At 42.4% G+C, this 13,020-nt stretch overlaps 1 protein-coding gene across 12 annotated transcripts in view; it reads left to right on the plus strand.

The window, feature by feature from the left end:
* The window catches only part of CAP2 (cyclase associated actin cytoskeleton regulatory protein 2), a 73,462-nt gene that overhangs the window by 42,188 nt on the left and 18,254 nt on the right, over positions 1–13,020 (plus strand). For all 12 annotated transcript variants that reach the window (XR_014790224.1, XR_014790225.1, XR_014790226.1 and 9 more), the window contains 5 exons: positions 335–440; positions 5,486–5,675; positions 7,104–7,279; positions 10,568–10,691; positions 11,000–11,082. Coding sequence is in view for 9 of the 12 variants with exons in the window: in XM_084850288.1 (XP_084706414.1) it covers positions 335–440; positions 5,486–5,675; positions 7,104–7,279; positions 10,568–10,691; positions 11,000–11,082 (679 nt within the window). In the remaining 3 variants the exon portion in view is untranslated. The remainder of the gene's footprint in view (positions 1–334; positions 441–5,485; positions 5,676–7,103; positions 7,280–10,567; positions 10,692–10,999; positions 11,083–13,020) is intronic.

Raw genomic sequence — 13,020 nt, forward strand, 5'->3', positions numbered from 1 at the left:
AACCAAAATGTTGTCGTTTGACTGCTGGGAAAAAGTGATCTAGAAGAAAGCATGGATCCTTGTCAGTGAATAATTCACTGTCACGCATACATGTAGCCTGAGTATTTGATCCTGGACATATTTTCTAATGAAGGCTGCAGTCTTCAAGCCACTGGTATCCTTACTAAATTGGCTCTGGTAAATGACTCATTGAATTGTCTTATGAATCTATTTAAACAGGATTCATTCAGGCTGTTCCCAAGTAAAGACAATGGAAACATTTTGGTTGATCTTCATGGCCAGAATGGAACCTAAAATGTTAAATGCATGTACAAATATTTTCATTATGTTACAGTGACTTGCGTCATGTTGATTGGGTGAAGTCATTCTTGAATATTTGGGCAGAGCTTCAAGTATACATCAAAGAATACCATACTACTGGCCTCACCTGGAGTAAAACTGTAAGTGCTTTGTTTCTTGACTTTCTTTTCATTGTGAGAAAAGTCAAATAATACTAACTCTCTTTTACTCTGGAGTATTTTGCCAGGGTATGATCCAGTGTATTCCTTGATCCTTGGGAATGGCTAATTGCAAGTACTATTCTGGAGAAATTTACCATGAGGTAAAAGTTCTAGTAGATCTGCAATTGCTTATCCTCTCTCTTAAATGAATAATGAAATAATTGATAATGCTGGCAGCTGAATTTTACACACTTTCTATCAGCACTAAGATAAATCTTGCAGAGTGCATGCAAGATCAGGGCTGGGTTGAGACAGTTTGGTGCCTGAGGCAAAGCACAAGATGTCTCCTCCCCCCCCCTTCCACATAGAGATGCTGACTGGATTGGCAGTTTAATCCTACTTCAACACTGGCGACGGAACAGCATCCTCCACTGCCCCTGAAGACATCAAGCCAGTTTAGGGGCACAGGGCAGGCTGTGTGGCACACACAGTTCTGTCCCCTAACACCTTGCCACTGCTCTGCATCCACCCACCCCAGCATCTGCCACCTGAGGTGTCTGTCTATTCTGTCTAATGGTAGGGCCAGCCCTTCATTCAACTCTTCCAAAGGCTCTCTAGAAGTTCCTATAGATTGAAAGCATGCAGAACACTTGATAATATGCTGGGTTGAGGTTTGCTCCATTACAAAAAAAGACACTTGCAAGATAGTTAGAAGGCTGGCTAGGTGAATAGATGAGTTGAGAAGAAAGGCAGACATGTATTTGCTTCATTGTGCACCTGGCGTATAACTCAATCCACACTACTCACTGTTTGATTGATTGATTGATTGATTTCACTTTTAGACCAGCTAATAACTGGAGCTCTCTGGGTGGAGTACAGGGAAATTGAAAACATAAAACACAATGATAAGCAAACCAGATAATAAAACCAAGTTAAAACTAGCAGCAAAGGGTAAAAATAATGCAGCATATAAAACCAACGTTAAACCAGCAGCAATATTAATCTAAACATGAAGATCTAAATGCATTAAGAACAGTTCTAAAAATGTAGAGTATAAGAAAAAGTTATTAACCTGATGCTGAAAAGAGTATAATGTAGGTGTCAGACAAGCCTCTCTGGAGAGGGCATTCTGCAGACAGGGCACCACCACTGAAAAGACTCTCCCTTTTATAGCCACCTGCCTCACTTCATTTGGTGGGGGAACCTGGAAGAGAACCTGGGTCTTCAGAGGGAGTGTAACTCCATCCTTTGTTCATAATTTTGTTGTTCATAATTTTGCAAGAAGCAACGGTCTATAGCTTCTAAGGGCTGCCAAATATTTTGGTTCAGTAGAATTTATATATCACTGTATCCCGTTGTCTTGTGTCATGACTTCTGATAATATGCGTCCTTTCCAAAAGGAACATTTTAACATGATCAGATCACTACTAACGGACAATAATCTGTAATAAAACAACTGATTCAGAAAATGGGAATGAATTCCCTCTCAGTCTATAGTTTACTCATATTTATTTTCATAGAATAACACCACAATTGTGGGGAAGCCAGTGTCTCAGATCATCACTGCATTTACCTTTTGCAGCTAGGCTATAGAATTGCCATGTGTGGTAGAATTAATCACAATTGAAGCCATTTTACAATCCCAAGACCAAAAGTTGGCTCACTGATCTAAATAGTGTGGCTAAATGAAGCACTAACAGGCAACATGGTAAATCTTGAACAGGTGATAAATGGCACTAGTATTCTTCCCACCCACCCCCTTTAGGATGGCTTAAGACAACCAGATAAACACTACAGCTAATAAACAATATGGATTGGGGGTTTTTTTAATAGAGGCAATGATCATCAGCTGTTTCACTTTGTAACTAGCATATCATTGTGCAGCAGGAATGCTTGCAGGCAGGTGGTCTAAATGTTGTCATTAACAGAGACAACACTAGTATACATTTACAGAAGAAACACCTTAACAAAAGATCTATGTCTCTGTGCCATAGTCCACCTGTTTCTGTAGGCTGATACGTGATATTTTGAGCTTTACAATCCTCATTTTTATGTGTGCGTATATGTATGAACAGGACGATACAGAGCTCTGTAATCGTATTAAGCATGTAACTAGGATTATAAGAGTTTGCAATGCTAGTATCTTTTTATTAGGAGAGTGAAAATTTCTCCTTTGAGACTACCAGTAATTGGTTGTCTTGGGGAAGGGGTGGATTTTCAGTTCATTGCTGTCATTGTTCAGACCACCTGTCTCCCTCATTCACAGTTCAAGTGTCTCTTTCACATATGCATAAAATGCAGCTTACTGTCATTAGCATATGAAACTAATGCTGGCGTTTGGCATCCATTCACCAGAATTATTATTTAATACACAAGCATTATTTTTTTTCCCAGACACTGTCTTACAGTCTTTTAAAAGGTGAATATTGTGAACCGCCCAGAGAGCTTTGGCTATTGGGCAGAATAGAAATAAATAAATAAAAAATATTCATGGACAATAAGAATGGGTTGGATACAGGCTTAGAGCAGGCCCATTGAAATCAATGGGACATAACAAAGTCATGATTACAATGTTTTAATTGGTTAGATACAGATATCCTCCCATGGAAGGAAGCGTATAGAAGCTGACTTCCCTGCCCTCTTCTCCCTGGCAGCCCCCAGAGCTCCCTGACCCTCCTAGAGCTCCTCTCCAAGGATCAGAGTTCCTCTGCTGAGTTTGGGGGCTGGGGTTGAGGAGGAAGTTCATGGAAAATAGAATAGAGTCACCTTTTTCTAATGGGACAGAAAAATAGTGTGGGTTAAAATAATGCCTGTCATAGGAACAGAGGAAGCTGCCTTATACCGAGTCAGACAATTGGCCCATGGAGCCCAGTATTGTCGACAATGACTGGCAGCAGTGATCCAGGGTTTCAGGCAAGATTCTTTCCTTGCCCTACCTGGAGAAGCTGGGGATTGAACCTGGGACCTTCTGCATACAAAGCAGCTGCTCTGTCACACTGAGCTATGCCCCCTCCCTTGTCATCACAGACACACACTTTCTCCTCAAAAAACCTGCAGTTGCCCAAGGGAAGTGCATGTGGGCTTTCCTTCACCCACTAAGAAGTCTCCTTAGTAGCAGATGCAGGGCTGGCCGTCCCATGAGGTGGGGAGAATCCTTCGCTTCAGGCAGCGGAGTGGGAGGAGCGACAAATTGCATGCCCCTCCCATCCCCATCAAGAGTGCCCCTAGCCGCTGCCTTGCTCTGGCAAGATGGCATTGTACCAAGTCCTCCAGATTGCCCTGCTGGCCACTCTCTTTCTCTGTGGCATTTGCTGCAATGGGAGAGCAGGGCTGGCGGGGCCCTCTGGAGCTGTCACCTGCCCAGCAACAAACAGGAAGTGCTCCAGAAAGCCTGCTGGCCTGACACTCCCTCTGCGGCAAATGCCACAGTGGGAGAACAATCAGTGGGGCTCTCCTGTCAGGGCAATCCAAAGGGTGGGCTCTCTGAACAGCCATGCTGGCCAGAAAAAGAGCTCTTCAGAGAGCTGGGCAGGCCCAAATACCTGGCTCTGAGGGGGTCCTTCCTCAGAGCCAGGCATTGTGGAAGGGGTGTCCCAGGAGTTTGCCTGTCCCACTACTAAAGTGTACCACCACGCCATTGCTCACAATGCCCACTTGCAAGTATGTGTGAGAGTGGTTGATCACAGTCCCTGCAAGTAATACCTCTCCCCTTGCTTTTAATTTGGTCTCCAGAGGAAGGAGGTAAAAGCAGAAGCACAAAACATTTATCCTTGGAAAGCTTCCTTTTTTGTCTCCAGCAGACATGGAAAGCATAGACAAATTCATTCCAAGGGCGGGTGCTTATAACTCCTGCTTTTGTTTGCTGGGCGTCACAGTTGGATTTATTACCAGTTAAGCTGTGAGAAAATGAATCTAGTATCTTTTCTACATCAGTATTTCTCTGAAAATGATTGATCCAAAGGATACACTTAACATTAAAATGCAATGTGTTCGCTTTCAAAGTAAAGCTTTCCTTTTGTGTGATTTTTATCAACCTTAATCCCATTTCCCTTAATATTTCTTGGAATTAATTACTTGCAAACGATTTCACAGTTGGCAACCAATGGATCTTACTCACAAACAAGAACAAACACCAACAGATACTTTCCTACAAATACTTTCATAGGTTGCTTGATGAAGTATATGATATAATGGGCAGCAATGAGAGAGCAGCTGTTCCAAAGAAAGCAGCTGACATAAACCTAGAAGACAGACGTTGTCACCATTTGTGCTAGTTAAATAGCTTAAATACTTTCTATAAAGATATATTGTTAAAAGCATCTGCTCACACTTAATCTAAAGAATGGTTTGCAATAGCAAACACCTGCTAGATTAAGAGAAGATGAACTTTTGAGAACCTATAACATGTCTTTTTTGTAGAGGTCGCATGCTGAAGTCAACACACGTTCTGCTGTAGCTTCCTCATGCAGTGCTCACATAGATAGGCTTTTGTAGGACATTAAAGAACTGAGAACAAACGTCCACACCAGAGCCTCAATTTTCTCTTACTCAGAATTAATATCAGAACCCAGCTATAAATTGGTATTGATTTTAATGTTTATGAAGGCTTGTTTTACAACCTTCCCATGCATGCCATGCTGCCTCGGAGACAGAGGGCCAACACACATGATGCTCAATTGCATGTCGTTTGTTTGTTTGATTGCAGAGGCTGCAATCTAAAGTGGAAGAAGACTTAGAAACTTCTGCATAACCATTGTGTTCCTGATTTTTTTGAACATACACGCCCCAGGAAATTCTGGAATCCATATCCCATTGTACCATAAATATAATTGCGTGGAACAGTTCCCTGTTTTTCAGCTGATGCTCCCACCATAACTGCCTTCTTGTTATTACATTTCCACGAGTGGAAGTTCTCAGATTTACTACATGGAGTAATATAGTAGCAACACAGCCCTTTGTAGAAACTCTCTCTTAAATAAATGAAACAAACACAGTTGTGACACTATGTGATAGACTCCCAGTCATGTCTTTCCTTTCTCTTATAGGGCCCAATTGCCTCAGAAGCATCTGGGCTATCTACTGTAGCAAGCAACCAAGGCCCTCCTCCACCACCACCTCCTCCTCCACCACCAGGACCCCCTCCTATCTTCAATACAGAAAATGCAAACGATGATTCCACTGCAACTCGCTCAGCCTTATTTGCCCAGTTGAACCAGGGAGAAACGATTACCAAAGGTGTGAAGAAAGCAATGCATTTGCGACTCTTCAAACAGTCATTAGCTTTCTGTCTCTTCTCTTTAAAAGAAAGTCTTGCTTTCATCCATACATCTTTATGCTGAAATGTTTACCTTGGAAGTCTGACAGCGTAATCCTGTACATCCTGGATGTTTCAGATCCGCTGGGGAAGGGAGAAGGCAGCAGCCTCCTTCCGCCTCAGAGCCCCTGATGCGGTTGCTGCTTATCTCCGATCTCTCATCAGAGAGAAGGGAATGGGATCTCTTAATGAGAGGTTGGATATAAGGAGGGGATAGAAAGTGCTGCCACCATGGCAGATGCAAGGGGATCTGATGGGCTGCCAGGAATGGCTTGGCAGGCCACATGCAGCTTGCAAGGTGCACTTTTTGCACCCCTGGTGTATAGGATTGCAACCTAAGATGTCAATTTCCTGAGATCCTGAAAGCTCTCAGGATCTCAGAATGCTGTGGTGGCCTCCCCAGGATCCCTATGCCTGCTGGCTGAGGAATTTGCAACTTGGAAGGCAAAAAATAGCACTCTTTTTTCTCTCTGTATGTCCTCCCTCTCTCATTACTCTGCAAATTCCTTGCTGGTCCCCATTTCTCTTCCTCTGTTGTGTCACATGTATACTGATTAGTCCACCGGGTGCGATGCACACACATATTTCTTGTGCACACAAAGATTTTGTTCTAATTAAGTTATACTGTATGTTTCCACCATGGAAATCAAATGAAAAGAAAAGCCATTCTGGCAGGGGTAGCTGCTTGTGCATACTGGGGCTCCAACGCTAACCATACTTTGCTGAATTAAGGCAGTGGCCTTGGGTTGCTTTCTCAGTGAACCCCAACACAAATGACTCAAAAGGCAAGCAAGCGGCTGTCATGCTCTCAAGTTAAAAATTAAATGCCTCCATCTCCTATAGAAACTTGGAAAAGAATTGGGGACAAAGTCACAGTCAATAGCTAAACAGGGAAGATTCCAAAGAGACTGAGGGCTTCATGCATACACAACATAGTATGACCTGTGCATAGAAGGGAAGTATACAGAGTTAGAAAAAGCAAAAGGACAGCTTTTAAGGTTTTCTCGGAGATAGTACAGTATTTAAGAACTTCATTCATATTTAAAGACTGATACCAGCCTTGCACTATGAATCCCCAGTCAGCTGGTTTGGGGATCTCATTTAAGGTTGCTGCTTGCATTTTGAGAAACATTAAGCTTTACATTGAGTCTACAGTCTTAATCAAATATAAAGCTTTGAAATGAACCAAACCTAATGATTTTCTGCAGATAGAGAATAAAACTGTCTGCTGATTTCTCTGTCTCAATACAATAGTGAGAGTTTGGGCATCATATCACCACGCTGACCCAGGTAATATCTGTAGGAGCACAATGCTGATATTTTTCTGCTGCTACTTGTGGTTTCCTTAGGGCTTCGCCATGTCTCTGATGACCAGAAGACCCATAAGAATCCCAGTCTTCGTGCCCAAGGGGCGCCAATTCGATCTCCTACGAAAAGCCATACTCCAAGTCCAACTACTCCCAAGACGCCTCCTCAACAGAGCCACTGCCCTGTGTTAGAACTTGAAGGAAAGAAATGGAGAGTGGTAAGTTCAGCTCACCTATAAGTAACCTGAAAAATGATACATCACTGACCTTTTTATAATAAGCAGGAATAAACAGACTACAGTAGCGGTAGTAATTTGGTGCATGCAACAGCACATTTAAGTGTATCAACATAAGGGAAAGAAGAGCCTTTCACGCTTTGGGATTCAAGCAGCATGCTGCTACTCTTCCCGCTGAGTAAATATCATTTGACATTGGTGTAACAACGTTACATGGTGTAAGTATGTTACCACAGTTGTTTAGGACTCATATTTCTAAACATGTCTGCAAGTAGCTCAGGGAATAAGCCCTTCTGAAACATGAATGAATGCCTGGGGAAATTTAGCGCGTTGTATTCCGATAGCTATCGGCACTTCCTTGTTTGGAGTTGTGAAAACGTTTGTCCCTAGAGGGCTCCAGTACAGGAGAGGAAAGGGGGACAGAGGGGGAAAGCAGGAAGGAAGGAGGAAGTGAAGGGAAAGAAAAGTATAGAAAATGAGAGTTTAGAAATAAAGTGAAGTTCTGTTTACATCCAGACCTTGTTTCTGAGTCCTCCATGCTGATAATAAAATACAAAACGATTTGGCAACAAGGATGGGATTATTTGTTTTCATGACAACTTGATCCCTGATGGTCTCCTCTGAAAAGGTTGCAAAAGCACAAGTAGCACTTAGCTCACATAGAGAAGCTACATACTGGTCAATGGGCTCCTGAGGTAACAGAACAAGAAAAGAATTTAAAGTCTTCTAATAAAACAATGGATTAAAATGGTCATCCAGGGCTCTTATGGCATCATCATATGGAGTAGTGTTTGGTGGCAAATCAGGGACTGGAGGTAGATATTGGAAGCTCCTTTGGCCTTCAAGGCCTAGACAGTGTAAAACGAGAACTTTCTTCTTCTCTAATATAAGGGCAGTATTACCTATATCTAGGATATAATGATTGAAATGTGACTTCTGTTGCTTCCATGGAAGTGGTGGAGAAGAAAATACAAAACTCAACTTTTGTGCTAACAGGAAACTCTTCCCAATGTGACCCTGGCAGTATTGTAAAAGAAGACAGCCTGATGTTGGTCTGGAGCCTGGTGCTAGCACGTTAACCAAAATACAAAAGTAGTCAAGCGTGCATAACTTGAAGGATTAATTGGAGGATTAATTCTGGGTAAAGGAATGCCCTTATAAGATACTCACAGAGCAACGCAAAAGTTAGAGCTTTTGCATAAAATGAGGCCCTTATTGAAATACTATAATAAACAGAAATTGAGTGGTTAACTATGAGGCTTCCAAAGCAAGAGAGATGGAGGGGTTGTTGGGGTGAGTTGGTGGCATGGCTGTGCAAAATAGCTTCAGCTCCCACAAGAATGGGGGTGGGGGGCAGGGCAGAAGGAGGATAGGTGCAGTAGGACTGAAAAAGGCAGGAGAATAGGGTGAGAGAGGTAAAGGTGGATTACTACCCATCCATCCATGTAGGCTTTGTCTGAATGAAGGAGGAGGGATGCAAGGGGGACACCAGCCAGGAGGTCACCAGCTTGGCAAGGGAATGGGAGGCTTAAGGAATATAAGGGAAAGGAGTGGGGAAGGAACACAGGTCAAGAATGCCGAGAGAGAGAAGGGCTGGTGTGTTCAGACAGTTAAAGACTTGAGTGTTGAAGACCTTAGAAAAGAAGCGGGATGGTCATGGGTGGCAGGGTGCTTCCCAGGTATAACAAAAGAGAAATCTTGAGCTTTTATTGTGCACTCATGATTGGTCACTCACATTTTTTTGTGGGCCCTTTACACAACGTCATCAACCTCCAGGGCCCCTCCCATCCCTTCTGGCAATTATAATAGCTTAATTATCTACGGGGAAAACATGATAAGGGACTTCAAAGCGCAATAACTTTCCAGTGAAATTCTGAAGTCGTGTTATATTCAGTACCATCTAGTGGCTGTATAATGAAACACAGAACTTGCCTAGAAAGAAAAAAAAAACACGAAAAGGACAACCTTAATCCCGCAAGGAATCTGGAAGCAGAAGCCCCGGCAAGGTCGTGGGATTGTAGCCTGATATAGAAGTGTTCCAAGTCCTAGGCTTGATTTATGGCTTTTCCCTGGAATGCTTTCAGTAGGATGATCTCCTTGGATTTTCTACAGTGGGATTAGTATTCCCTGTACAAGGACTTTTACTTCTTAAGTACTCTGAATTGCCAATCAATACATGTACTATGAGACTGATTAGATTGGAACCAGGTATTTACATTCTCCAAAGGTTCCATGCTCGCTGACTAGAATGTGGGATCCGCTCCTTTTGTTCATGCTAACGGAGGCAAGCCAACATACAATTGCAACCCACTCTTCCTTTCATGATCAGTCCCAAGCTAGATAATTTTCTCAGGCAAAATGGAGGGTTTTGAGACAAGATGCTGGGGGAAAAGATACTGGTGAAGTGTGCTTCCTTGGCAACTGTTGTGTGCTGCATGGAAGGGCACATTGCCATACTTCCACAGGAGTAAATTTACTTGAGAGGAATATAGCCCTGACATGACCTGGAATGGCATGCAAGTTCACTTGCCCATAGAGCATTGTGGATCAGATGATGCAGACATAACCTCTTGCACCAATGACACAAAATAATGATATCGACTTTGGGAAGAATGTTCAAAATAGCACATTTGCTGATCTCATAAAGAAGTTGAGTATGACAGTAACTCATTTTCAATAAAATGATATTTCCAGTATATGTTGCATTTCTTATCCCAAGACTGTACTTTCAGTATACGCACATATGTCCTTCCTTGCTGAAGGGCCTGTTTGTCTCTGTATCATCCACAGGTAGTTTCTTGAATTGTTTTCATTTAAATTTCACCAAAAATGTCTGGAAATTTAACAGGATTTGAACATATTGGTTCAAATAATTAAATGTTAAAATCCTATAAGGAAATCATGTACCCAAAACATACGCAAAATTTCTGATACTGTGCATTCATGTGAACACGTACTGACCATTCTCAAACACTTTTGTGCCACTTTCAACTTAGTGGAAAAACAAATGAAACATCTGGAGGGTGTAATTGCAGATTAGGTTTTCACCCATTTTTGTGAGATTTTCTTTCTTTCTTTCTCTCCCTCGCTCTCTCTTTGTAGACTAGGACTGGACAACTTTTTTCCCCCCATCAAGGGCCATGTTCTCTAGGGATTCAGGTTGCCAAAACCCGCTGTAGATAATAGTGATTGGGAGGAAAGTGAAAATACTACTATCTTATCAGGGCTAATAACTAATATGTGGTGCGATAAACTTTTTTTTAAATACAGGAATATCAGGAGGACAAGAATGACCTTTTAATTACAGACACTGAACTCAAGCAAGTAGCTTACATTTTCAAGTGCAACAAATCTACCTTACAGATAAAAGGAAAAATTAATTCCATTACTGTTGGTAAGTGCACCTGTTCTTAGTATATGAAGACTAAGGCCATAATCCTATGCACTCTTACCTAGAGTAAGCCCTGCTGAACATAGTGAGACTTACTTCTGAGGGAAAATGAGTAGGATTGCACTGAATATCCTGTGAAGGTGTTAACAAGTGATATGAATAGTCATTAATCCTGTTGAAATCTGTGGGGGTAAGCTAATCAGTTTCATAGATGTTTGCAAATTGTGGCAGTTGTGTTTTCTTATCTGATGAATGATATAATTGAATACATTCTATAACAGTTTTATTTCTTTGTTTCTTTTCACCCCAAGACAACTGCAGAAAGTTTGGCCTCGTATTTGACAATGTTGTGGGTATTGTTGAAGTGATCAATTCCAAGGATATTCAGATACAGGTAAATGCTCATGCATAACACTAATACAGAGGGGGGAAATCCAAAACAGGAAAATATGTCTGTCCAGTGATCTTCACTTGGGAAGGAGAGCATGCCCTGTCAGGTTGCTGTGCAGCTGATGGAAACCATTCTTCTGTCCCTAACTTGATAGGAAGTACTGCCCTGAGGTGAGCATGACTAGGATGGGGAAGAGAATACAGCCTAGCAAACTGCACATAGGGCCCCTTCATTCAAATGCCAAATGTGTGGCTGTGGGGGGCACATCCATCAGCCAAAGTCCTGCTCCCCCTCATGCATTCAGTGAATATCGAGAGCCGCAAACAGTGGCGGAGGCTAGATCTCTCTTCAAAGGACATGCTGGAGACTCGGGGAAGTGTCGAATGGAAGGTCACCCTCGCACTTAAACCCCCGGGGATCACCTTACTAATCTAGTCCCCTTTTCCTGACCGGTCAATGGGTGACAAATCTGCCTATATGCCATCTTGTTTCATCAGTGTCCTTGTATGTTTCATACTGCACTTAGTTCCCTTTGACAGATGAAACATACAAGAGCATTGACAAGGCAAGGCTATATGTATTTGACAGCAGCAAGTGTGCGCTGCAAAAGACCAACAAAATAATATATATATATTTTTTTACAAAGACATTGGCACCAATTCCTGGGGCTGAAAAAATAAAATATATTATGGCTCCATTTGCATGAATCTCAGGGGTCGGGGGAAAAAAGGGGGTTGGTGAACGATTGACAGCCCCTCCAAAGTGCTGTTTTGGCACTAGGGGAGGGGTGAGATTGTTCAGGAAGAGTGGCAGGAGGGTTTGCCACTCTTGCAGAGTGGCTTGCTGTCCAATCGCCGCAATTCATGATGGGTTGGCTGTGCCGGGTTTGGATGACACGCCAACCTATCATAGGTAAAAAAACAACAACCCTAAGACAAGCCATGGGTTGTCAGGGTGGCTTGTTGGTGAATAAGTTGCCCTGTGAGAAGCAGTCTGGGTTTGGATGACACAACAACCCACTGTGGCTTGTTTCACATGACAACCCACAATGGCTTGTCGTGTTGTGCGAACCCAGTCACTGCTTCCATTCCCTCTTCTAGAGATTGCCACTTCCCACCTCAATCCAATTACTGAGTTGGAAGACAAGTACTGAAACTTTTACACATTGCCTCTTCCCCAGCCCTAGAAACCTGCTCCCAAGAAAGAACATTGCTGGCTGGAAAAGGAGTTTGAACATAAGAATACATTGGAACATGTAGGGGATATACTATGTCCTGCTGGATCAGAGCCAACAGTCCATCCAATATAGCATCCTGTTTCCAACAGTGGCCAACCAGATGCTTCTGAGAAGCATCAGCAAGCAGGGCTTGAGGGGAACCTCAGCCTAATAAAAGCAATTGTATTCTTTTACTGCCCATACAACAGATTCCACCACTGAAATGGTGGGTCTGTGCTCATAGTTTTGTAACTAACATGCATTTGCCCTATGTTTGAAACATTATATAACTATTGAGTCTCTCCATTTCATATACACACATACACACTGGACCTCAAGCAACCTCTGCTCTTTTATAGAGAGGTGAGGGTGGGGTAGAAATAGCACTGAGTATTGCTGTTGACAAGCAGTGACTCAGCCCATCTGTCCATGGGGTGCTTTACATCTATGGAACAGTCAACAAGAATTGGCTAATATCTCTGTCTTCCTGGAAGTTAATTTTGGACTGCTTGTCTTGAAGCCTCGTGAAGAAATGCTTCACTGCCTTTACTTACTAAGCATATAAATAGGCTTTAAACTATATTGCAAACACCTGTATCTGATTAAAGTAGTGGGATTAGTTTAAATTGAGTAGCACGAGCACTCGATCCTTAAAGAAGTATTGAGGGATCTTCTTTCTTGATATGAGCCTCTACTTATTAATCATCAGTGTTTTATTAGAATAT

The sequence above is a fragment of the Heloderma suspectum genome, chromosome 4 (assembly GCF_057233095.1).
Source record: "Heloderma suspectum isolate Gila_16-S chromosome 4, 16-S_ref, whole genome shotgun sequence".
NCBI lineage: Eukaryota > Metazoa > Chordata > Lepidosauria > Squamata > Helodermatidae > Heloderma > Heloderma suspectum.